Source organism: Thunnus albacares, chromosome 17, assembly GCF_914725855.1.
Source record: "Thunnus albacares chromosome 17, fThuAlb1.1, whole genome shotgun sequence".
Taxonomy (NCBI): Eukaryota; Metazoa; Chordata; class Actinopteri; order Scombriformes; family Scombridae; genus Thunnus; species Thunnus albacares.
In genome coordinates this window covers 29,657,987-29,684,063 of record NC_058122.1, presented here as the reverse complement: position 1 = coordinate 29,684,063, position 26,077 = coordinate 29,657,987, and the positions used below count along the sequence as shown (strand labels likewise).

The window sequence follows — 26,077 nt, the reverse complement described above, 5'->3', positions numbered from 1 at the left end:
TTGGGGAATGTTTCATATCATTTTATTGTTTTTTACTTTATTTTCATTATAGCAATGGAAAAATATAACCTTATACAAACGTCTTCAATTCTCTGAATTCTTTTTTTTTTTTTTTTTTAAACAAGCAAAAATGGTGAGTGACCCGTTCCCAAACCAAGTGCAGCAGCGGGAAATCAAAAACGCTCCACCAGCAGCTCCGCGCCACGTTTTATTTCCACATTTGGCACTCGTCTCCTCTGAGCTTCCTCAAGTGTTTCACGTCCGTTTTTGGAACTTCTGCTTTCAAAAGAATTTTTTTTTTTAGTGCTGTAGTTGTTTTGGATGGGACCGGACAGGTGGAGGTTTGTTTGTTGTCCGTCAGATCTCCGTCGCTGGTTCACCATCAAAGTCTGCGACCACAGAGTGCTTTTAGAGGAAGAAGAAGAAGAAGAAGAAGAAAAGAAGAAGAGCAACGAAAATCCAAAAGTTTCCACAGAAGTCCTCAAAGTCGATTCATTTATCTTTGATTCCACAAAAGTCTTTTATTTTTCTGTTTTGTTTCCCCTCCCCCCCCTCCTCCTCCCCCCGGGGGGGGGGGGCTCGGCGTGGAGGGCGGCAGGTCGGTGACGTCATCGTCGTGTCGTAGGAGATGTTGGCGAGCCCGGCTACAGCGAGAGAGGTGGATTGTGGGAGGAGGGGGGAGGGGCTCCGGGGGGGTTTGTCTTTCTTTTTTTTTTTTTCTTTCTTTCTTTTTTTTTTGTTTTTAGGGGAGTCAAGAGTCCAGTCCACAGGCCGTCCAGGAGGAGGAGGAGGAGGAGGAGGAGGAAGAGGAGGGGAGGGGGGGGGGAAGTCGTCGCCTGCTGGAACTGAAGGTGGTGTGATGTCATCGTCTCGCTCGCTCGCTCACACACTCGTCGTCTCATCTCACACTCGGCTCGGGTTTGCAGCGAACCGCCGCAAACACACAAGAGTTGAATTCCAGTGGGGCAGTTTGTCCTCGTTGTTCTCTGATGTCGTCTCTAATCTCGCTCTCTCTCGTTTCCCCGCCGCCAAAATCTGAAAACACAACCAGAGAGTCGTCAGGGCAACGGTGGACAGGAAATACAGACAGTACTGATGATGATGATGATGATGATGATGATGATGATGATGATGATGATGAGTTGGGTGTCAGAGTGATGCAGGATAGTTATAGATTTATTCTGCATTAAAACGTCTTCAAACAACTAAACTCATGTTTTATATGTTCACAGACCTCCAGCGTTACAGCAGAATAAACATGTTTACAGTCTGTAGTTTATTTCCTCTTTCATGACGACTGGACGGAGGTGAATGTGTGTGTGTGTGTGTGTGTGTGTGTGTGTATGTGTGTGTGTGTGTGTGCGTGTTCTCACCAGGCCTGGCTCTTCAGCGTGTGTGTGTGTGTTAACGTGTGTGTGTGTGTGTGTGTTAACGTGTGTGTGTGTGTGTGTGTGTTCTCACCAGGCCTGGCTCTTCAGCTTGCGGAGCTCCTTGGTGGCCCAGGTAGCCAGCGTCTTGGTCTTGGTGGTTTTGGAGCGTCGTCCCTCCGTCAGCAGGTCGTTGATGAGCGGACGAACCTCCACCAGCTTCATCACGTCTTTACCGAAGGCCGTGCACAGGTCTCTGAAAACACACACACACACACACACACACACACACGCACACACACACGTTAACACACGTTCACTAACATGAAGGACTGAAGATCAATAAAACAGGAAGCTGAAATAAAACTATGGAGGATAATTTACCCAGAATTCTGATTTAAAGACATAAACTATAAACATGTTGATGATGTCATTCATGTCTGAAGGTCTTTAAACACAACATTCATCTACTTACCTGTTTATTAGTTTATTTATTAGTTTATTTATTAATTGCACATTAATCAACACTATCAGTGTAAATGTGTGTAGATTAGCTCCGACGCTAAATTAGCATCTGTAGCAGAGACTAAAACATAAACAACAACAAATAAATAAATAAAACATTTAAAGTCAGAAGATGTGACAGAAACACAAAAATATAATCATCATCTTCCTCCTCCTCCTCCTCTTCCTCCTTACCCGATGAGTCCAGCAGCGTTGGCCACGACTCCGTCAGAGTGATCTTCATCCTCCGCTATGTGATGGATGAAGGAGAGGATGAACTCCACCCGAGGCTGCACCAGCATCACATCAGCTGACAGAGGAAGAGGAGGCGAGGAAGAGGAGAGGAGGAGATACAGGGAAGGAGGCGAGGAAGAGGAGAGGAGATACAGGGAAGGAGAGATCAATGTGAGGAAGGAGGGAGGACAGGAGGAAGATGATGGGGGAGGAAGATGAAGGGGGAGGAAGATGAAGGGGAGGAAGATGAAGGGGAGGAAGATGAGGGGGAGGAAGATGAAGGGGAGGAAGATGAGGGGGAGGAAGATGAGGGGGAGGAAGATGAGGGGGAGGAAGATGAAGGGGAGGAAGATGAGGGGGAGGAAGATGAGGGGGAGGAAGATGAGGGGGAGGAAGATGAAGGGGAGGAAGATGAGGGGGAGGAAGATGAGGGGGAGGAAGATGAGGGGGAGGAAGATGAAGGGGAGGAAGATGAGGGGGAGGAAGATGAGGGGGAGGAAGATGAAGGGGAGGAAGATGATGGGGAGGAAGATGAGGGGGAGGAAGATGAAGGGGGAGGAAGATGAAGGGGGAGGAAGATGATGGGGAGGAAGATGAAGGGGGAGGAAGATGAAGGGGAGGAAGATGAGGGGGAGGAAGATGAAGGGCAGAGGTGAAATCAAAAGGAGTGAAGAAAGAAGAAAAACAAAGTTGAATGAACTGAGTTGAACCTGCAGACGACGTCACATGATTAATGTTTGTTTGTTTGTTTGTTTGTTTGTTTGTTTGTTGGGTTCCGCAAAACCAGGAAGTTTAGTGTTTCGGCCGCAGCCGGAAGCTTCCTGGGTGAAAAAACCCAAAATCTCTCTGTGACGTCGTAAAATCCTCCTGCTCACTGCTGACAGGAAGAGGAACCGACGTCAGCTGACAGGGTGCCTGGTCATGTGATCAATGTGTGGTCATGTGGTCAGCGTGCGTGCAGTCATGTGGTTGGCGTGCGTGCGGTCATGTGGTCGGTGTGTGTGGTCATGTGGTCGGCGTGCGTGCGGTCATGCGGTCGGCGTGGTCTTACGGTGGACGTTCTCCTGGTCTCCCTTCAGGCCCTGGATGATCCCGGTGTACGCCTCCAGACAGCCCTCCCTCAGCTCGTTCAGGTAGTCCACCATGTCGTAGTCCGTCTGAACACACACACACACACACACACACACACACACACACAGGTCATGTGACATTTACTCGCCAGCTTTGAGATGCCGCAGCGTTCCTTCAGGGTTTCGTGTGTAAATGAAGATAAAACAGCTGTGATGAGTTCAATGTGTTCAGCAGGAATCAGATTTTACATCACTGACGTTTAACCTTAAAGATGAAAACATGAAGCTCAGTGTGATGTTTATAATCTATCAGGTCTCAGATAAATGTGGTTGTGTTTTACATCACGGTCAGCGTGGTGCATGATTTATCATCACAGACCAGACACACGTTACTGATCAATAACTTCAAACATTAAAACACAAACAGTTCAGAAAACTTCAACCATTTATTTTCTATGATAAATGATCATCCAGCTCTGCATCTGTTCAGACTCAGATATGAAGGTTCAATCATCCTCTAGTGATCAGCTGAGCGTGTGTGTGTGTGTGTGTGTGTGTGTGTGTGTCGTCACCTTGTCGACCTGCGCCTGCGACGCCTGCTGCAGCGTATCCAGGACGATGTCCAGATATTTCTTAAACTCTCCTCCGATGGCCAGAGCGATGTCACCGAACGCCGACAGGATCTGAGGCTTCACCGACCGATGGACGTTCTCGTTCTGAACACAAACACACAGCTGACGTTACACCTGTCTGAAGGTCACCTGACACACAAACATCTTCACAGGACGGCAGGACGCAGAGGAGGAAGAGGAGCGAGGTACACGTGTGTAGTTCAGGTGATCGTGTGTGTAGTTCAGGTGAACGTGTGTGTAGTTCAGGTAAACGTGTGTGTAGTTCAGGTAAACGTGTGTGTAGTTCAGGTACACGTGTGTGTGTGTAGTTCAGGTACACGTGTGTGTGTGTAGTTCAGGTACACGTGTGTGTAGTTCAGGTAAACGTGTGTGTAGTTCAGGTAAACGTGTGTGTGTGTAGTTCAGGTACACGTGTGTGTAGTTCAGGTACACGTGTGTGTAGTTCAGGTAAACGTGTGTGTAGTTCAGGTGATCGTGTGTGTAGTTCAGGTGAACGTGTGTGTAGTTCAGGTAAACGTGTGTGTAGTTCAGGTGAACGTGTGTGTAGTTCAGGTAAACGTGTGTGTAGTTCAGGTAAACGTGTGTGTGTGTAGTTCAGGTACACGTGTGTGTAGTTCAGGTAAACGTGTGTGTGTGTAGTTCAGGTACACGTGTGTGTAGTTCAGGTAAACGTGTGTGTAGTTCAGGTGAACGTGTGTGTAGTTCAGGTGAACGTGTGTGTAGTTCAGGTAAACGTGTGTGTAGTTCAGGTAAACGTGTGTGTAGTTCAGGTAAACGTGTGTGTGTGTAGTTCAGGTAAACGTGTGTGTGTGTAGTTCAGGTAAACGTGTGTGTAGTTCAGGTAAACGTGTGTGTAGTTCAGGTAAACGTGTGTGTAGTTCAGGTAAACGTGTGTGTGTGTAGTTCAGGTACACGTGTGTGTAGTTCAGGTAAACGTGTGTGTAGTTCAGGTGAACGTGTGTGTAGTTCAGGTAAACGTGTGTGTAGTTCAGGTAAACGTGTGTGTGTGTAGTTCAGGTACACGTGTGTGTAGTTCAGGTAAACGTGTGTGTGTGTAGTTCAGGTACACGTGTGTGTAGTTCAGGTAAACGTGTGTGTAGTTCAGGTAAACGTGTGTGTAGTTCAGGTAAACGTGTGTGTAGTTCAGGTAAACGTGTGTGTAGTTCAGGTACACGTGTGTGTAGTTCAGGTACACGTGTGTGTAGTTCAGGTACACGTGTGTGTAGTTCAGGTACACGTGTGTGTAGTTCAGGTAAACGTGTGTGTAGTTCAGGTACACGTGTGTGTGTGTAGTTCAGGTAAACGTGTGTGTGTGTAGTTCAGGTGAACGTGTGTGTAGTTCAGGTAAACGTGTGTGTAGTTCAGGTAAACGTGTGTGTAGTTCAGGTGAACGTGTGTAGTTCAGGTGAACGTGTGTGTAGTTCAGGTGAACGTGTGTGTAGTTCAGGTGAACGTGTGTGTAGTTCAGGTGAACGTGTGTAGTTCAGGTGAACGTGTGTGTAGTTCAGGTAAACGTGTGTGTAGTTCAGGTGAACGTGTGTAGTTCAGGTAAACGTGTGTGTAGTTCAGGTAAACGTGTGTGTAGTTCAGGTAAACGTGTGTGTAGTTCAGGTGAACGTGTGTGTAGTTCAGGTGAACGTGTGTGTAGTTCAGGTGAACGTGTGTGTAGTTCAGGTAAACGTGTGTGTAGTTCAGGTAAACGTGTGTGTAGTTCAGGTACACGTGTGTGTGTGTAGTTCAGGTACACGTGTGTGTGTGTAGTTCAGGTAAACGTGTGTGTAGTTCAGGTAAACGTGTGTGTAGTTCAGGTAAACGTGTGTGTAGTTCAGGTAAACGTGTGTGTAGTTCAGGTACACGTGTGTGTAGTTCAGGTAAACGTGTGTGTAGTTCAGGTAAACGTGTGTGTAGTTCAGGTACACGTGTGTGTAGTTCAGGTACACGTGTGTGTAGTTCAGGTACACGTGTGTGTAGTTCAGGTACACGTGTGTGTGTGTAGTTCAGGTAAACGTGTGTGTAGTTCAGGTAAACGTGTGTGTAGTTCAGGTAAACGTGTGTGTAGTTCAGGTAAACGTGTGTGTAGTTCAGGTACACGTGTGTGTAGTTCAGGTACACGTGTGTGTAGTTCAGGTACACGTGTGTGTAGTTCAGGTAAACGTGTGTGTAGTTCAGGTACACGTGTGTGTAGTTCAGGTAAACGTGTGTGTAGTTCAGGTAAACGTGTGTGTAGTTCAGGTACACGTGTGTGTAGTTCAGGTACACGTGTGTGTAGTTCAGGTAAACGTGTGTGTAGTTCAGGTACACGTGTGTGTAGTTCAGGTAAACGTGTGTGTAGTTCAGGTACACGTGTGTGTGTGTAGTTCAGGTAAACGTGTGTGTGTGTAGTTCAGGTAAACGTGTGTGTAGTTCAGGTAAACGTGTGTGTAGTTCAGGTGAACGTGTGTGTAGTTCAGGTACACGTGTGTGTAGTTCAGGTGAACGTGTGTGTAGTTCAGGTGAACGTGTGTGTAGTTCAGGTAAACGTGTGTGTAGTTCAGGTAAACGTGTGTGTAGTTCAGGTAAACGTGTGTGTAGTTCAGGTGAACGTGTGTGTAGTTCAGGTGAACGTGTGTAGTTCAGGTGAACGTGTGTGTAGTTCAGGTACACGTGTGTGTAGTTCAGGTGAACGTGTGTAGTTCAGGTGAACGTGTGTGTAGTTCAGGTAAACGTGTGTGTAGTTCAGGTAAACGTGTGTGTAGTTCAGGTACACGTGTGTGTGTGTAGTTCAGGTAAACGTGTGTGTAGTTCAGGTAAACGTGTGTGTAGTTCAGGTAAACGTGTGTGTAGTTCAGGTGAACGTGTGTAGTTCAGGTGAACGTGTGTAGTTCAGGTGAACGTGTGTGTAGTTCAGGTGAACGTGTGTAGTTCAGGTGAACGTGTGTGTAGTTCAGGTAAACGTGTGTGTAGTTCAGGTAAACGTGTGTGTAGTTCAGGTACACGTGTGTGTGTGTAGTTCAGGTAAACGTGTGTGTAGTTCAGGTACACGTGTGTGTGTGTAGTTCAGGTACACGTGTGTGTGTGTAGTTCAGGTAAACGTGTGTGTAGTTCAGGTAAACGTGTGTGTAGTTCAGGTAAACGTGTGTGTAGTTCAGGTACACGTGTGTGTAGTTCAGGTACACGTGTGTGTAGTTCAGGTAAACGTGTGTGTAGTTCAGGTACACGTGTGTGTAGTTCAGGTACACGTGTGTGTAGTTCAGGTAAACGTGTGTGTAGTTCAGGTAAACGTGTGTGTAGTTCAGGTAAACGTGTGTGTAGTTCAGGTAAATGTGTGTGTAGTTCAGGTACACGTGTGTGTGTGTAGTTCAGGTAAACGTGTGTGTGTGTAGTTCAGGTAAACGTGTGTGTAGTTCAGGTAAACGTGTGTGTAGTTCAGGTGAACGTGTGTGTAGTTCAGGTAAACGTGTGTGTAGTTCAGGTGAACGTGTGTGTAGTTCAGGTAAACGTGTGTGTAGTTCAGGTAAAAGTGTGTGTAGTTCAGGTAAACGTGTGTGTAGTTCAGGTAAACGTGTGTGTAGTTCAGGTAAACGTGTGTGTAGTTCAGGTGAACGTGTGTGTGTGTAGTTCAGGTAAACGTGTGTGTAGTTCAGGTAAACGTGTGTGTAGTTCAGGTAAACGTGTGTGTAGTTCAGGTGAACGTGTGTGTAGTTCAGGTGAACGTGTGTGTAGTTCAGGTGAACGTGTGTGTAGTTCAGGTAAACGTGTGTGTAGTTCAGGTGAACGTGTGTGTAGTTCAGGTGAACGTGTGTGTAGTTCAGGTAAATGTGTGTGTAGTTCAGGTACAAGTGTGTGTAGTTCAGGTACACGTGTGTGTAGTTCAGGTACACGTGTGTGTAGTTCAGGTAAACGTGTGTGTAGTTCAGGTACACGTGTGTGTAGTTCAGGTACACGTGTGTGTAGTTCAGGTACACGTGTGTGTAGTTCAGGTACACGTGTGTGTAGTTCAGGTAAACGTGTGTGTAGTTCAGGTACACGTGTGTGTAGTTCAGGTAAACGTGTGTGTAGTTCAGGTGAACGTGTGTGTAGTTCAGGTGAACGTGTGTGTAGTTCAGGTAAATGTGTGTGTAGTTCAGGTACAAGTGTGTGTAGTTCAGGTACACGTGTGTGTAGTTCAGGTACACGTGTGTGTAGTTCAGGTAAACGTGTGTGTAGTTCAGGTACACGTGTGTGTAGTTCAGGTACACGTGTGTGTAGTTCAGGTACACGTGTGTGTAGTTCAGGTAAACGTGTGTGTAGTTCAGGTACACGTGTGTGTAGTTCAGGTAAACGTGTGTGTAGTTCAGGTAAACGTGTGTGTAGTTCAGGTGAACGTGTGTGTAGTTCAGGTAAACGTGTGTGTAGTTCAGGTGAACGTGTGTGTGTGTAGTTCAGGTAAACGTGTGTGTGTGTAGTTCAGGTAAATGTGTGTGTAGTTCAGGTGAACGTGTGTGTAGTTCAGGTGAACGTGTGTGTAGTTCAGGTGAACGTGTGTGTAGTTCAGGTGAACGTGTGTGTAGTTCAGGTGAACGTGTGTGTAGTTCAAACGTGTGGCAGGAAGTCAGTAAAACAAGCTTTCAGACGTCGACGGCAACAGAAGAAAGATTCAGGTCTCAGATAAATGTGGTTGTGTTTTACATCACGGTCAGCGTGGTGCATGATTTATCATCACAGACCAGACACACACACACACACACACGCGCACACACACACACACACACACACACACACACACAGGAACAGGAGAGTCTTCCTCACCCCGAGGTTCTCCAGCAGCAGCTGCATGATCTCGTCACAGTAAGGCAGGATGTTGGACATCAGAGCTCTGCACAGGTCGCACACCAGACCCACCGCCGCCAGACACACCTGCATCATCATCATCATCATCATCATCATCATCATCAGGGTCAATCACAGCAACCATCGTCAATACTACGACTCATTTATAAGAAGTTAATCAGTGAAGCTCCAGTAGTTTGTTCTTCCTCTGTGGTGAAACTCCCAGGGTGCATTTCAGCAGGAAACAGCCAATCACAGAGCTTCACATGCTAAAGATTGATTGATTCTTTAATTTCTGGGTCACTTTTAGGTGAATTCAGTAACTATGGCGACACGGTTTGTTGCTCCGTGGCAACAGCAGCTGAGGCTCATGGGTATTGTAGTGTTTTGAGCAGCCAGGGAGGTGCGTTTGTTTTACAGCCCGTGTGGTCTCATTAGAGACAGAGAGGCTCCACCTGGTGGTGAAACCACAACATCACACTCTGCTGCTGCGTTATCAGCTCATATGTTTTCAATCGATTCATTGATTCTGCTGCTGAAACTTGTTGATTGATCGGTTTGATTTGCTGAATCAGAAGGTGAGATTTGATTCGATCTATCAGGTCTCAGATAAACGTGGTTGTGTTTTACATCACGGTCAGCGTGGTGCATGATTTATCATCACAGACCAGACACACGTTACTGATCAATAACTATCAGTCCATTCAAACATTAACAAGCAGCCATGTTGGACAATCAAGCAGCTTTAATCAATGACAGGCGGCTCAGTGAGTGTAAACCAGCATCATGTGACTGAAAGCAGCTAAATCAGCCCTGATGGTCGTAAAGGCGGCGTTCAAGGTGCCTGGGAAATCTGAGAATCACCAAGTTCTGTTTTTAAAGACGTTTAAGCTGTTTGTTGTTGAACTGGATGTAAAAGCAGACAGACAGTTTATTTCCTGCTGAGGTTCAGACCTTATTCATCTTGTTATTGTATGTTTGGTTTATTAAAAGTCTGTCAGACAGAGAAGAAGAAGAAGAAGAAGAAGTGCTGCAGCGTGTCGTACCTGATACTCAGCGTAGTTCTTCAGTCCGATAGCCAGGAAAGGCTTGAAGGCATCCATGTATTTCTGGAAGTCGCTGCCCAGAACTGAAGCACACAACACAAACATTCAGCTTCCTCCCGACTCTCAGCTGTAACCAGCGCCAGTGTGTGTGTGCGTGTGTGTGTGTGTGTGTGTGCGTGTGTGTGTGTGCGTGTGTATGCGTGTGTGTGTGTGTGTGTGCGCGCGTGTGTATGCGTGTGCGTGTGTGTGTGCGTGTGTGCGTCTACCTTCCACCAGTGTAGAGACGGCCATCAGAGCGTCCTCCTGCACGCCTCCGGAGCCGGCCGTGCTCTGGAACATCCTCAGCAGCGAGGCCATCACCACGTCGGAGATCTGCAGGGCGTCCTGGTGCTGAACTTTACGCAGAACGTTCTGAAACACAAACAGGAAGCGGTGAGAGAGAGAACACGCGCGTCCGGCCGACGGTTCGCTCTCAAAGCGACAGCTCAGGTGTGTCTCACCTGTAGAGTGGCGCACAGCAGCGACTGCAGGTCGTTGAACTGGATTCTGTCTGAGGTGCTCTGGATGTGGGACTGGAAACACACAGGAAGTGACATCATTACACAGAAGTCCAGAGGTGGCGCTGCATATCACAACTCTAGTGAACATTCATTTAGACCAGGAAGGTTTTAACTTTACAGTCTCACTAACACACACACACACACACACACACACACACACACACTTCACCTTAGTGACAGAGAGGTGAAAACATGAAGCTCAGTGTGATGTTTATAATCTATCAGGTCTCAGATAAATGTGGTTGTGTTTTACATCACGGTCAGCGTGGTGCATGATTTATCATCACAGACCAGACACACGTTACTGATCAATAACACCGAAAAACACACATCCACACCCAGCCTGGTACTAAACCTCCTGGTGTTAAACCTCCCGGTGTTAAACCTCCCGGTGTTAAACCTCCTGGTGTTAAACCTCCCGGTCTCCCCGTCTCACCTCCATCTGCAGGACCTGCTGCAGTCTCTCCATGATGACCAGTGTGGTTTTCTGGACTGCAGGGTAACAGTCTTTGGCGCTGTTCTTCACGATCTCCATCAGAGCCTCGTAGGCAGCAGAGCGCAGGTTGTTCTGGTGTCCGTCGGGTCTGCAGAGAAACAACCAGCTCACAACAGTTCCTACTGGATCTGGCAGCTGTTCGGACCTGCTCTTTGGTTTTCATGTTACTGTTAAACTGCAGTTTTCAGTGGACAGAATAATGTGAACACTGTGTTGCTGGGTGACAGCTCAGTGAGGTTCATATAAAGCTGAGTGTGTTCTCAGGTCACAGTTCACATCCGTCTATATTTAGTGTGTTTCTACAGCTGCGGTTCACACTCGGCTGCATCTCAAACTTCCTACTTCACACTCAACAGGAAGTCCTGCGACAGGAAACTGTGTCTTTCTATCTTTGATGAATTTTAGCTGAAAACCATGATGGTGAGGAGGTTCACACTCAGTTTCACTGTTCAGGTTAGAATCAGGTTTAGTTTGAGTAGAGATGGTTGGAGATGTTTTCTTGCTGCTTGTTTCTAGATGTTGTGATATATTTCTTTGCTCTGACAGTGGATATTTATATATTTACACAAGTTCTTGTGAGTTCTTGTGAGTTAACGTCGCTGACAGGAAGACGTGACTGAGGACAGACGGGCTCGTACCTGTCTGTGGTCTCCAGGAGTTTCTGGACGATGATTTCGAAGGAGGAGGACAGGCAGTAGGTGCTGGGCTCCTCCTGGTCCTCTGCGGCGTCCGTGGCCTCGTAGGCCGCCTCAGCCAGAGACGAGAAGGCCTGACGGACAGGAGAGAAGAAGAAGAAGAAACTCAGACTGAAGCAGTGAGAGGCTGCAGCATCAGGACCACATGATGTCTTCACAGTAGTTCTTCAATCTGCCGTCAGTCTAGTTTGTGTAACGTTTACTGTTGTTCAGATGAAACTTCAGTTCCTCTAAATGTTTACACCAAATCTGGAGACAAAGATTTGGCGACTACACCGACGACGTGCTGTTTGACACGTTTCCTCACCAGAGTCACTACAGACACGAAGGTTCAGTTGTGTTAAACTTCTCGTCTGTTTTCATCAAACACCAAGTTTCTAAAGTTCATCACGAGTCTGAAGCTCGTCGGCGTTTGTGAAGCTTCCTGATGTTGTAACAGTGATGTCAGAGACCCTCTGTGCCCCCCCCCTCACCCCCCCCGCCCCCCGCCTCACCCAGCAGACGTTGGAGGCCACTCTGGGTTCGGCCCCCAGACCTTCGATCAGACACTGCAGCAGGGGGGCCAAGTACATCTCGTTGATGGCGGCTTCAGGCAGCAGCTCGCAGATCCTGCCCACCGTCCACGCCGTGGTGTCCCTCACCACCACGCTGGGGTCCTTCATCAGCTCGATCAGGGTGGGCATCGCCTGCGGGGGGGGGGGGGGGGGGGGGGGGGGGGGGGGGGGGAGGAGGAAGAGGAGGGTGTTAGTGAAACACACGGAGAGAGAAACACGACGCCCGAGCGAGGCGGCTCACCTGTATGACGAGCGGTTTGAGCTGGTTGAGTTCAGGTCCTTCCAGGATGGATCCGAACGCCATGACGGAGGCGTCGCGGTAACGCCAGTCGGGGTGTTTGATGTGTTCTTTGATGAAAGGCAGAACGTGAGGAACCACGTCGTCCTCGCAGCACGTCGCCAGCAGCATCAGACACACGCCCGCCGCCTTGCAGGGGTTCCAGTCGTCGTCGTCGTCGTTCTCGTCCTGCGGAGACGAAGATCACAACGTCTTTAACTTTAACATCTGACATAGCTGAAGAGACTCAGCGAGGACGACGAGGGAGCAGCCGGCGGTCCGGGGGGGGGCCGTACCTGTTTGGTGAGGGTCTGCGTCAGGATGGGGACCAGGTACTGCAGGGCCCCTTTGGCGTAGAATTTGCTGGTGTGCTCGGGGGGCCGTCCCTGCTCCGAGGCCTGCCATTGGACGAGAGACGAAGCAGAGTGAGGAGACGGCAGCTGATTAAAGTCTCAACATTCAGGACAGTAAAGTCGGGCTCACAGACCTCCGAGGCCTCGATGGCCAGGTCCATCTCCTCGTCACACACGTTGGACCAGAACTCGATGCCCTGTAAGGCCACCTCGTCGATGTCGCTCTTCATCGCCTCGATGGTGATCTGACAGAGGAAGAGGAGGAGGATTAAAATCCTGTCGTCTTTATAAAAACTGGTTTCTGGGTTTTAAACTGGTCTCACCGCGAACAGAGCCGGACCCATGTAGGTCTCCATGTACTGATAGTACAGAGACATGATCTTCACCAGGTTCTGTAAGGCTGCGACCCGCACCTGCACACACACACACACACACACACACAATAACACACACACACACGCACGCACGCACGCACGCACGCACACACACACACACACAATAACACACACACACCCACACACACACAATAACACACACACACACACACACACACAATAACACACACACACACGCACAGACACACACACACGCACGCACACAATAACACACACACACACACACAACACACACACACACACACACACACACACACACACAATAACGCACACACACACACACACACACACACACACAATAACGCACACACACAGAAACACACACATGTACGCACACACACACACGTACGCACACACACACACACGTACGCACACACACACACACACACACAATAACGCACACACACGCACGCACACAGAAACACACACACATGTACGCACACACACACACACAATAACGCACACACACAGAAACACACACACATGTACGCACGCACACAACACAGTTGATTAATAACATGTATTGTTATGATCGGCTGTACTGAGGAAGATGAGGAGTTATTGTGTGGAGATGAAGGATAAGAACAGTTATTGATCCTCAGCAGATGTTCTCAGCTGTATATAAAACACTTTGTGTAATATCAATCAATCATCTGTAAATATTGATTAAGTGTTTGTTGACTGGAGGCTTCATGTCTCCACATCACATGTGTGCAAGTTAAATACTGGACTCTGATTGGCTCTGGACTAGCTGTGATGTCATATGTTGGAGGGAAACTTTCAGTATATTTCAGTGTTTGTTCTTCGTGTTGATGTGGTTTTTTTGGGTTTTTTTGTTCTGCGTGTGTGTTTTAATAAAGAGAAACAGGAAGTGGCGGCGGCTCGTCTGTCGTTACTCACTCTGGTGTCGGGACACTGTGTAGCTTCACACACCACCTGCATGATGAAGTGTCTCTCCGTCTGAAACAGGACCAAGAGAAAAATCAATCACACCAGTCAAAGTCTCTGACTGCAGCTGGTTACATGTGAAGATTCGCTGGTTTCTTCAGTCTCTGACAGTAAAAACTCGTCTTCAGGAAACACTGATCACACTTTAACAGAATGAAACCTTCAAACTACCTGCTGCTGTTCACACATCTGGAAAACAGTCTGATCTGCTGTTCACTTATCTCTGTGGGTAAATATAATATATATATATATATATATATATATATATATATATATATATATATATATATATATATCTGATGTGTCCGTCTCAGTTTACTGACGGTCAAGCTGATGCTGAACTTTAACGCCCTCTGCTGGATCACAGGACAAACTGCTCCCAACAGTTCAAATATCTGATATTTAATAATATTTAATAATATTTAATAATATTTAATCATATTTGTCCCCAGACAGAAGGAAGAGAAACCAGCTGACTGCAGGTTTCATTTAAGACTTTTAATCCCACATAAAAAGGAAATTTAACACCAACCAAAGGATGAAAGTCTGACGGTTTATATCAATATATATATATGACAATCAGTTTAAAGATGTAATTGATCCCTGATCAAATAGATTAACCAGGTTTCAGCTGAAGTCTCAGTCAGAGGACGAGACTTCCTGCAGCTGTTTGTTACTGAAACTCTGCAACAAAACATCAAACAGCTTCCTGCACGACAACAATCACACTTTCACTTTATTCACCAGGAGCTTCGGCTGCTCAGTCGTGAGGAGGAGACTAGATCTACTGCTTTAAGACCTGCAGAGACCTGCGACCCACACGCAACACGTCATGTGTGGAGCAGCCGGATCCTGATCCAGATCCAGATCCAGAGATGTTCGTACCTCCTTGTCGAAGTTGGCTTTGGTGAACTCCAGTGAGTTGAGGAGGGCGTTGGTCGCCGCCAGTTTGACGTTGTTGCTGGGCTCCTCCTTCCTCATGCCCTGGATGATGGCCGTCAGGATCTGGTTGGCGTTTTCCTGCAGCTGCTCCGGATCCTGAACAAGCAGAACCAGGTTAGAGAGACCCTGATCTAGACCTGCAGGTTAGAGAGACCCTGATCTAGACCTGCAGGTTAGAGAGACCCTGATCTAGACCTGCAGGTTAGAGAGACCCTGATCTAGACCTGCAGGTTAGAGAGACCCTGATCTAGACCTGCAGGTTAGAGAGACCCTGATCTAGACCTGCAGGTTAGAGAGACCCTGATCTAGACCTGCAGGTTAGAGAGACCCTGATCTAGACCTGCAGGTTAGAGAGACCCTGATCTAGACCTGCAGGTTAGAGAGACCCTGATCTAGACCTGTAGGTTAGAGAGACCCTGATCTAGACCTGTAGGTTAGAGAGACCCTGATCTAGACCTGTAGGTTAGAGAGACCCTGATCTAGACCTGTAGGTTAGAGAGACCCTGATCTAGACCTGCAGGTTAGAGAGACCCTGATCTAGACCTGCAGGTTAGAGAGACCCTGATCTAGACCTGTAGGTTAGAGAGACCCTGATCTAGACCTGTAGGTTAGAGAGACCCTGATCTAGACCTGTAGGTTAGAGAGACCCTGATCTAGACCTGTAGGTTAGAGAGACCCTGATCTAGACCTGTAGGTTAGAGAGACCCTGATCTAGACCTGCAGGTTAGAGAGACCCTGATCTAGACCTGCAGGTTAGAGAGACCCTGATCTAGACCTGCAGCCATTAAACCCTGAACACTAAATTCACCATTTGAACTAAAATAAAAATCTGAATGTTGCAGCTTCTAAATGTGACGATTTGAAGCTTTTTAGTTTCCTTCATGAAAGTGAAATTATTAAAACAGACGTCAAACGATAACGAGCCTCGTTATAGACTGACGGTGATGACATCATCAACAGTTACAGTCACTCACACATCAACTCTGACGTCACATTTAATATTTTATCATTTATGGTCGAACTGCTTCTGTCCTTCACTCTCTCACACTCTCACACACTCTCACACACTCTCACACTCTCTCACACACTCTCACACACTCTCACACTCTCTCACACTCTCTCACACTCTCTCACACTCTCTCACACTCTCACACACTCTCACACACTCTCTCACACTCTCTCACACTCTCTCACACTCTCTCACACTCTCTCACACTCTCTCACACTCTCTCACACTCTCACACACTCTCACACACTCTCACACACTCTCACACTCTCTCACACTCTCACACACTCTCTCACACTCTCACACACTCTCACACACTCTCACACACTCTCACACTCTCTCACACTCTCACACACTCTCACACTCTCTCACACACTCTCACACACTCTCACACACTCTCACACACTCTCACACACTCTCACACTGAACCAGGTGAAGTGAAGTTAACCTGAAGTTGTCGACTATGTTTGTTTCTGTTACTGGTTAATAAACAGCAGAGTGTTTTACAGCTGCTTCAACTCAACTAAACCAGCTCCTCCCTCCACCAGCGACACCTTCAGCACAGGGAGGAGGAAGAGGAGGAGGAGGAAGGGGAGGAGGAGGAAGAGGAGGAGGAGGAAGAGGAGGAGGAGGAAGGGGAGGAGGAGGAAGGGGAGGAGGAGGAAGGACTGGTGTCTTTCTAAAGGTCCGTCATATGATTGAAGTGACATGTTAGATCAGTCTCTGCTGTCGCTGCTCCAGAAACAATATTTAGATTTATTTATATATTTAGATTGATGGTGAAAATCAAAGTGAACCAGCGCACGCTGTAGTGACTTCACTGTGACTTTATTAAGAGCCAACAGTGCGTTCAGGTTCGCTCACAGGTGAGTCACATGACTCATTATCACCGTCTTCATTTGCTTAAAGTGGACATATTACAATAAACACGACGTGATAAACATGACGACCGTGATAACGAGTCATGTGACAGTGAGCTGGTCATGTTCCAGCTGACTGCAAACACCGGCTGAGTCTGTCCTTTCATATTTAGATTCATATTTAAAACATTCATCTATTCTCAATGCTGATGTAACAGATCAGCTGATCAGCAGCTTCATCCTGATGCACCGTTCACGTCCTTCACTATCACACTCGTTTGTTTATTTTGTGATTATTATTATTTTATGGTGCAGAACTGAAGGATTATTAATGATGAGTCAGCTGTCAATCACTCATGTTACTCTCCAGTATATTTAATGATCACAGCAGTGCTCTGCTGTTGTCCTGGTTACCGTTGGTTGGACTGACGGACAGTCTGAGGACGTCACGTCAGCTTTTAGTGAACTGTGACCGACATCTTCATCAGTTAGCTGAGAGATGATGAGCGGTGTGTGTGTGTGTGTGTGTGTGTGTGTGCGATCACTCACGATGTCCTGGCAGATGTATCCGATGGCCTCCAGCGTGGACTCCTTCATGTGTTCGGTGCTGGAGGGGTCGGTGACGTTGGCCACCAGCTGGGGGATCAGCTCGGGCCACTGGTTGACGGGAATCTCCGCGCAGGCGATCCCAGCGACGCACTGCGACGCCGAGCTGGGTCGATACGTCTCCGTGCCCAGAGTCTGTAAAACCTGAGAGAGACAAGACGGGGACGTGATGAGACAGTGAACATCAAAGCAACCCTTCCCCGCAGGCGTTCTGCGTCCTTACGTAGTTTTTGATCTCGCGGCGAGCGTTGGCGTCGATGGCCAGCCATCTCTGCTGGTACTGCGTCTTGACGTCGGGGTCTTTGGAGGTCAGAGAGTTCTTCACCTGCAGGCCGGCGGCCACACGAGCCACCTGAGTGTTTCCTGGGTTCGCCAACACTTTGGACAACTCCACCAGGAATGTGGGCTGAGGAAGAGGAGGAGAGAGGAGGAAGAGACGTGAGATTACAGAGAGAAACATGTCAGAATAAAACAAGTGATGAACTCAACTCTGACTCATCAGCAGCTTATCAGGAAGTTTTATTTATAAAGCAGCTTTTAAAACAAGAGTTACAAGTTGGTGAACAATAAAACCATTAAACAAGTTGACATGTTGAACATGTTAGCAAACAGTTTATTTACGGAGCAACATTATCATTCATGTGGAGTCTGTTTCTGTCTAATATTCTCTCTGTTAGCTGTTTCTGCTCTCTACCAACTCCTGAAGGAAACATCTGCTCCACTATGTTCACCAGCTAGTCTACAGCTAACTGAGAGCAGCTAGTCTACAGCTAACTGAGCAGGTAGTCTACAGCTAACTGAGAGCAGCTAGTCTATAGCTAACTGAGCAGCTAGTCTACAGCTAACTGAGCAGCTAGTCTACAGCTAACTGAGAGCAGCTAGTCTACAGCTAACTGAGAGCAGCTAGTCTACAGCTAACTGAGAGCAGCTAGTCTACAGCTAACTGAGAGCAGCTAGTCTACAGCTAACTGAGCAGGTAGTCTACGGCTAACTGAGCAGGTAGTCTACGGCTAACTGAGCAGATAGTCTACGGCTAACTGAGCAGGTAGTCTACAGCTAACTGAGCAGCTAGTCTACAGCTAACTGAGCAGCTAGTCTACAGCTAACTGAGCAGCTAGTCTACAGCTAACTGAGAGCAGTTAGTCTATAGCTAACTGAGCAGGTAGTCTACAGCTAACTGAGCAGGTAGTCTACAGCTAACTGAGAGCAGCTAGTCTATAGCTAACTGAGCAGGTAGTCTACAGCTAACTGAGAGCAGCTAGTCTATAGCTAACTGAGCAGGTAGTCTACAGCTAACTGAGAGCAGCTAGTCTATAGCTAACTGAGCAGGTAGTCTACAGCTAACTGAGAGCAGCTAGTCTATAGCTAACTGAGCAGGTAGTCTACAGCTAACTGAGAGCAGCTAGTCTACAGCTAACTGAGAGCAGCTAGTCTACAGCTAACTGTGAGCAGGTAGTCTACAGCTAACTGTGAGCAGGTAGTCTACAGCTAACTGTGAGCAGGTAGTCTACAGCTAACTGAGAGCAGCTAGTCTACAGCTAACTGAGAGCAGCTAGTCTACAGCTAACTGAGAGCAGCTAGTCTACAGCTAACTGAGAGCAGCTAGTCTACAGCTAACTGAGAGCAGCTAGTCTACAGCTAACTGTGAGCAGGTAGTCTACAGCTAACTGTGAGCAGGTAGTCTACAGCTAACTGTGAGCAGGTAGTCTACAGCTAACTGAGAGCAGCTAGTCTATAGCTAACTGTGAGCAGCTAGTCTACAGCTAACTGAGAGCAGCTAGTCTACAGCTAACTGTGAGCAGGTAGTCTACAGCTAACTGAGAGCAGCTAGTCTACAGCTAACTGTGAGCAGCTAGTCTACAGCTAACTGAGAGCAGCTAGTCTACAGCTAACTGAGAGCAGCTAGTCTATAGCTAACTGTGAGCAGGTAGTCTACAGCTAACTGAGAGCAGCTAGTCTACAGCTAACTGTGAGCAGCTAGTCTACAGCTAACTGAGAGCAGCTAGTCTACAGCTAACTGAGAGCAGCTAGTCTACAGCTAACTGTGAGCAGGTAGTCTACAGCTAACTGAGAGCAGCTAGTCTACAGCTAACTGTGAGCAGCTAGTCTACAGCTAACTGAGCAGCTAGTCTACAGCTAACTGAGCAGCTAGTCTACAGCTAACTGAGAGCAGCTAGTCTATAGCTAACTGAGAGCAGCTAGTCTATAGCTAACTGAGCAGGTAGTCTACAGCTAACTGAGCAGGTAGTCTACAGCTAACTGAGCAGGTAGTCTACAGCTAACTGAGCAGCTAGTCTACAGCTAACTGAGCAGCTAGTCTACAGCTAACTGAGCAGGTAGTCTACAGCTAACTGAGCAGCTAGTCTACAGCTAACTGAGCAGCTAGTCTACGGCTAACTGAGCAGGTAGTCTACAGCTAACTGAGCAGCTAGTCTACGGCTAACTGAGCAGGTAGTCTACAGCTAACTGAGCAGCTAGTCTATAGCTAACTGAGCAGCTAGTCTACAGCTAACTGAGAGCAGCTAGTCTACAGCTAACTGAGCAGCTAGTCTACAGCTAACTGAGAGCAGCTAGTCTACAGCTAACTGAGCAGGTAGTCTACAGCTAACTGAGCAGCTAGTCTACAGCTAACTGAGCAGGTAGTCTACAGCTAACTGAGCAGGTAGTCTACGGCTAACTGAGCAGCTAGTCTACAGCTAACTGAGCAGGTAGTCTACGGCTAACTGAGCAGGTCGTGTTCAGTATGAGACGCTGAGAGTGAAGCAGAGCAGTAAACAAATAAACAATGAGCAGAAACTCACTATAAAGCTGTAGAGTCACTGATGATTCTCTGCAGGTTCGTCACTATCCCTCATTTATTAACAGCAGTAACAACAGGAAGCTAAAAGAAACATTATTTAACAGCTCTGCTCTCAGCTGATTGTACAGTCAGTCCACAGAAATAAAGTCTGATCATCATCATCATCCTCATCCTCCTCCTCTGCAGCTCCATCAGGCTGTCAGAGCTCTTTACACCCACAACACTAAAACACCGACTTCATCTTTCTGTTAAACGTTTCATCTCAGTCAGGACAGAAACACAATATATCTTTGATTTAAAGACTAGAAACTCAGTCTGATGACGGTTTGTTTAGTGTTTCTGAGCATCGTCCGTCCTCCATATGGCTCGTCTATCGCTACGGTAACAAAAGGAGGATTACTACAATAGACGCTGCCGGCCACGTGTCCCTTATCGGACTGGAGGCTGAAGAATGAAAACTATCACAACTCAATTTAAGAAAATAAAAATATAGAAAGATTTGTTTTTCAAAGCAGATTTTTAGAGATAAGTGAGCTGTAAACACGAGGATGTAGATCAGTTATAACTCACAGCTGCAGGAAATAAACTCATTTGATTTGTTTGAATTCTTGTTTTTGCACTGATGGAAACGGTCAGCCAGCAGATGCAGGAAGATGCCTCCAGGACCTGGTCCAGGACCTGGTCCAGGACCAGAGCCAGCAGGAACACTTTCACTGACTGGTGAACTCTGCATAAACCAGTCAACTACTGGTTCCACTGCTGCGTATCATCCTGTGTACATTCAGCCTTCCTGCTGCTGTCACTGGTACCTTCTAGGGTTGGGTTGGTTTCCGGTTTTGCCAGTCTGGTGTACCAGCTTAAACCGGTTTGACTTCCAACTGAAGTGGCATGTGTCATAATGAGACGTCTGAGCGCCTCAGACGGCGGCTCTGACGCCGACAGGCTGCTGCTGTCCAGCCGGCTAACGCTGCCGATATCGTCGATAACCCGGCTAACGCTGCCGATATCGTCGATAACCCGGCTAACGCTGCCGATATCGTCGATAACCCGGCTAACGCTGCCGATATCATCAATAACCCGGCTGACGCTGCCGATATCGTCGATAACCCGGCTAACGCTGCCGATATCGTCGATAACCCGGCTAACGCTGCCGATATCGTCGATAACCCGGCTAACGCTGCCGATATCATCAATAACCCGGCTAAACCGGCTGGATGCTGATGTGTTATGAACACAAGCGGATACAAAGAGGCGTGACGGATCATTTTACCATGCTAGTTAGCGTAGCATAGCTGCAGTGTTTCCGGCTGTTAAACCAGAAACACAAATAAAAACACTTTGTGTGACTCAGCTGATCTCACTGAGCTCCACTCAGGAGCAACTGAGTCATGTGCGACACCTGGTGGTTAAATTCAGTATTACTGGTCTGGTGGTTTGGAGGGCGGACGGTTGTTGATTGGCTGGTTTGGGGGGCGGATGGTTGTTGATTGGCTGGTTTGGGGGGCGGATGGTTGTTGATTGGCTGGTTTGGGGGGCGGATGGTTGTTGATTGGCTGGTTTGGGGGGCGGATGGTTGTTGATTGGCTGGTTTGGGGGGCGGATGGTTGTTGATTGGCTGGTTTGGGGGGCGGATGGTTGACATTTGAATACTGTAACGTTTCTAACTCATGTTATCTAGTGACTGATGAGCTGATTTATTCTCTCTAGTTGTCGTTACAGGAAGTGATGAAACACGTTAAAGATTATATCCTGTAACGTCCATATTATAAACCCAGCGAATGATTTAAATGTATTTTTAAGATGTTTTTAAACTACAGTCACAGCGGCGGTTCAGTAAAGGACATTAAGTTTTGTTAGCAGTTGTGTTATAGAACAGTCTGGACAATCTGAGGCAGCACTCGTGGTTCAGCGGCAGTGTACAGGCTACTAGCTAACGGCTAACAGTAAGCTAACGACTAACAGTAAGCTAACGGCTAACAGTAAGCTAACGGCTAACAGTAAGCTAACGGCTAACAGTAAGCTAATGGCTAACAGTATGCTAGCGGTGGCGTGGTGTGGACAGAGGCGATCTGATTGGTGCAGAGCTGAGGGAACAGTATAAACGTTTATTATGATCCGTGTTTTACGTTGATAAACTTTTCAAGCAGCTTCGGTTGAAACTGAGATAATATTTATTTTTATTTCATTTCTTTTGTTGTCGTTGGAAACGCAGCCGTCTGAGACTGTCAATCATCTTTTTAAGACTCTGCTGCAGTTGTTGAGTTGCATGAATGACGTATTGATTAACCTATTAGATATTATTAGATATTCCTGGAGTCTGAGTTGGAGCTTCTTTATTGATCATTACTGAGCTCTAACAGATGATCAATGAGTCATGTGATCCATCTATACTCTGATGTCACTACATGCTCCTGAAGCAACTGTTTATGGATAAAATATCTGCTTTTCATCAATAGCTGTAAAATCAAAGTGCTTCATCACATTGATGCAAATATATCATCATCATCATCATCATCATCATCATGCAGTATCCAGAAACTAAAACTCTTCAGTTTTGACTGTAAAAGTGTTTTAGGAGGTTAACATGTCACAGAAAGGTGCCTGTTAGTGTTGCAGATGTTATAGTGATGTTATAGTGATGTTATAGTGATGTTATATTGATGTTATAGTGATGTTATAGTGATGTTATAGTGATGTTATATTGATGTTATAGTGATGTTATAGTGATGTTATAGTGATATTAGTGCAGACGGGAGTTGAGTTTGATGTTGTTGATACTCAGCAGCATCCGATCAGGGAGTCGCCCACTGACTTCTGTTATTAGTCAGCAGATTAGACTAAAGTGAAACTCCAGACAGAAACACTGATGTTCAGGATCTTCAGCTGCAACCAGCTACCAGATAATCAATCAATCATTTAGAGTCAATATTCTCTGATTGCAGCTTGTTAAATGTGAATGTTTGCTGGTTTCTTTAGTCTCTGACAGTAAACTGAAGATCTTTGATGACGTCATCTTTAGGAAACATTGATCAACATTTTAATATTTTCTAACATTTTTATGGACCAAACGACTAATCAAGAGAATAAATGAGATTAATCAATAATGATCATTAGTTGCAGCTCTGCATGTATCAACACATCAGACTGTTACTGTTGAACCTTCAGCTGCTGCTCAGCTGGTTCAGATCATCCAGAGATGAAACCATTAGCTCTACATTTCAGCCAAAAACTGAAACATCTTGTAACTTGTGTTAAATGATAAACCATAATATCCATAATATCCATAATATCCATAATATCCAGCTCTAAAAACTCACTTTTTAAACTGTTTTGCATGTTTGAGGTTGAATTTATAACTTAGCAGCATTTTAAGAACTAATCAACTGATGGAGCAGGACTGAAGCTTCTTCATGGTTCAGTTGATTCAGGCTGTATGTTTAGTTCATTTCTTTTAATTAAGAAGAAAATAGATTTCTAACAGTGTTTAGGATTATATGCAAGATCATTTTTCTCATTAGTGAGTTAACAGATTCATGAATATATATTCTGTCATTAATTTTCAGTTTATCAAGTGTCTTAAACCATCAGTCAGTCATCAAATAAACATTAAAGCTGTAATCATTCCTCCTGTTCATACTGACCATTAGAAGATCCCTTCATAATGACCTTACAATGGAAGTGATGGAGGACAAAATCCACAGTCTGAAGCTAATATGAAGCTTCAGCGTCCAAATGAGTCAAATCAAGTAGATATCTTTCAACGTTACAGTCTTTTTAGTGCCAAAGTTCCTCTTTTTGTTACTATACTTCCACCTGCAGCTCAACAGGGAAACACTGTCCGAGGAAACACAAAGAGGGAATTTGATGCTAAAAAGACTGTAAATGTGTCAGATATCCACTTGATATGACTAACTCAGACTGATGAAGCTGAATAGAAGCTTCACACAGACTTTAAATGACTGTGTGGACACACTGTGGATTTTATCCTCCATCACTTCCATTGAAAGCACATTTGAAGGATCTTTTAATATCCAGTATGAACAGGAGGAATGATTACAGACACCTGACTGCTGGTTTAACATACTGGGAACACTGGGGAACTGGTCCTTTAATGTCAGCAGCATCAGAGTTCAAACAGCTGATGTTCACTGGGGTTTAATTTGTTATCCACAGCAGATTTATCAAACTTTATGTTCAAGGTTTTTATCTAAACTATTAAAGTCAGAACTTCAGCTTTCAGCAGGGGGACTAAAACTGTAGCTGGAGGGCCAGATTTGGCCCACAAGCCACAGTTTGCCCACCACTGCTGCATATGTTGCTGCTGAGTTGTTGAAATCTGTCCGAGCAGAGAGCAGAAAACATTTAACTTGGAGATACTGAATCTCCAAAACCAGAACAACTAAATCAGGCTGGACAGACACTGCTTGTGTGTCTGTGTCTTTTATAATTTGGGTGAAATGACCCTTTAAATGTCTGTAAAGCGACATATTAGCTGATGAACACGCTGAATCTGCAGCTCTCACCACATCAGATGGGTGTAGCTGCCTCCATGAAATGCTAACGCTAGCAGGCTGTGTGTGTGTGTGTGTGTGTGTGTGTGTGTGTGTTTTAGTGGGGGGGGGGGGGGGCAGCAGCTGTCCTGAGTTCCTCTCTCCTCCATGCTGCTGCATGTCTGACTGTAGCAGCAGGTCTGTTAGCTTCCCCTCCACAGTCCACACAACACATTACCAACATGCTAACAACATACTAACCAGGTTCTCTATGGCAGCCTGCTCCAGAAACTTCTGAGCCGCCTCCAGTTCATTCCGATCTGCGGGGAGAGGAGAGGAGGGGAGAGGGGTTATTCAATGTAGCACACACAGCTAGCATGCTAATACACGCCTTTACCACGAACCTTCCAATATAAACCGTGAACCGGGAGGTTTACCGGGCTTAGACAGAGGACATGTTACAGATACGTCCCATTAATGAACGACATTAAAGGAGGATTTCACTGATACGGCACCCGGTCCCGCCGGAGGAAGCACGCCGCGGCTCCAGCGTGCGTGTTAGCCGCGTTAGCATGCTAGCATTAGCCGGCCGCCGGGACACATTTTAAGACGCAAAAATAAAGTTTTCGGGACAAACAGCAATTCGGTTTAAACAACATCAACTCGGTGTAAAGAAACTGAACAACGCTAAAGTAGCGACTGGAGGCACTTTTCTCCGGTTTAAGCGGTTTAAAAGAGCCGTTAGCCGGGCATGCGTGCGGGAGGCGGCCGGCAGCAGGGGCTAGCAGAGCGGCTAACGGGCATGGGCAGGGTCGCGAGCTGAATCCGGCTGTCAGGTCAGCCTCCGCGAACCGAACCGGCAGGATTATTATGTGACTGCATTTTTAATGGATCAGCGGGCTGATCGGCGGGTTACCGCCGCTGTCAGGCTGCGAGAATCCGCCGGACAGAGTGCAGAGTCACCCGCGTTATCTGCGGGGACTGGGGCCGTGACGTTAGCGTTAGCATGACGAGCTAGCTCCCCGCTAGCGAAGCTTTTCCCTCCTTTAAACTTTCACCGGTTCACCGGAGCAGCCGCCGCCGGTTCACCGGAGCAGCCGCCGCCCCAACATACAGCCGCGGAGCGCGGGCGTATGGTGTGCGGAGGCTGCGGTGCTGATAATCACCTGGAGAGACCGTTTTTTCGAGGATTGTGATGAGCTCCATTCCGCCGGCAGCCTCGCTCTCTCTCTCTCGGTTTCGGTTGCCGCGCAGCTCGCAGCAGATTATATTTCTTCACGGAGCTCCGTCGGTGGCGCCGCAGGGCGGGTTCAGGCGGAGGGACCCGGTGCTAGCTCGGTGTGTTTCAGTCGGATGGGGCGGGAAACGTTCACGGTGGCGCAGAGTAACGTCCCGTTCACATCCTGTGCTGTCGGAGGGAAAGGGCCGCGCGCTTCTCTCCCGCGGAAGGATAT

At 46.9% G+C, this 26,077-nt stretch overlaps 1 protein-coding gene and 1 non-coding gene across 2 annotated transcripts; both read right to left on the bottom strand.

The window, feature by feature from the left end:
• On the bottom strand, window positions 1-26,077 carry kpnb1 (karyopherin (importin) beta 1). Its single transcript, XM_044331724.1, has 22 exons — window positions 25,790-26,077; window positions 24,885-24,943; window positions 17,557-17,739; window positions 17,277-17,477; window positions 14,805-14,957; window positions 13,872-13,931; window positions 12,900-12,989; window positions 12,711-12,821; window positions 12,520-12,621; window positions 12,188-12,412; window positions 11,887-12,078; window positions 11,336-11,466; window positions 10,638-10,785; window positions 10,142-10,213; window positions 9,908-10,052; window positions 9,642-9,724; window positions 8,575-8,682; window positions 3,748-3,891; window positions 3,157-3,262; window positions 2,067-2,181; window positions 1,462-1,623; window positions 1-1,035 (listed from the first exon to the last, which is right to left on the bottom strand). Coding segments are annotated over exons 1-22 (2,631 nt in total). The 5' UTR covers window positions 25,830-26,077; the 3' UTR covers window positions 1-1,034.
• On the bottom strand, window positions 2,869-3,007 carry LOC122967834. The gene has a single exon (XR_006398690.1). It is a non-coding gene; the product is annotated as a small nucleolar RNA SNORA79 (small nucleolar RNA).

Bases quoted from the DNA above. Each gene is read 5' to 3' on its own strand.
- kpnb1 (XM_044331724.1), bottom strand. From the start codon at position 25,829: ATGGAGCTCATCACAATCCTCGAAAAAACGGTCTCTCCAG. The intron at 11,467-11,886 runs GTGAGGCGGGGG...CCTGTCCGTCAG, and splicing joins TGGCCTCCAACGTCTGCTGG to GCCTTCTCGTCTCTGGCTGA. The intron at 10,786-11,335 runs GTACGAGCCCGT...GTTTCTCTGCAG, and splicing joins CTCCTGGAGACCACAGACAG to ACCCGACGGACACCAGAACA.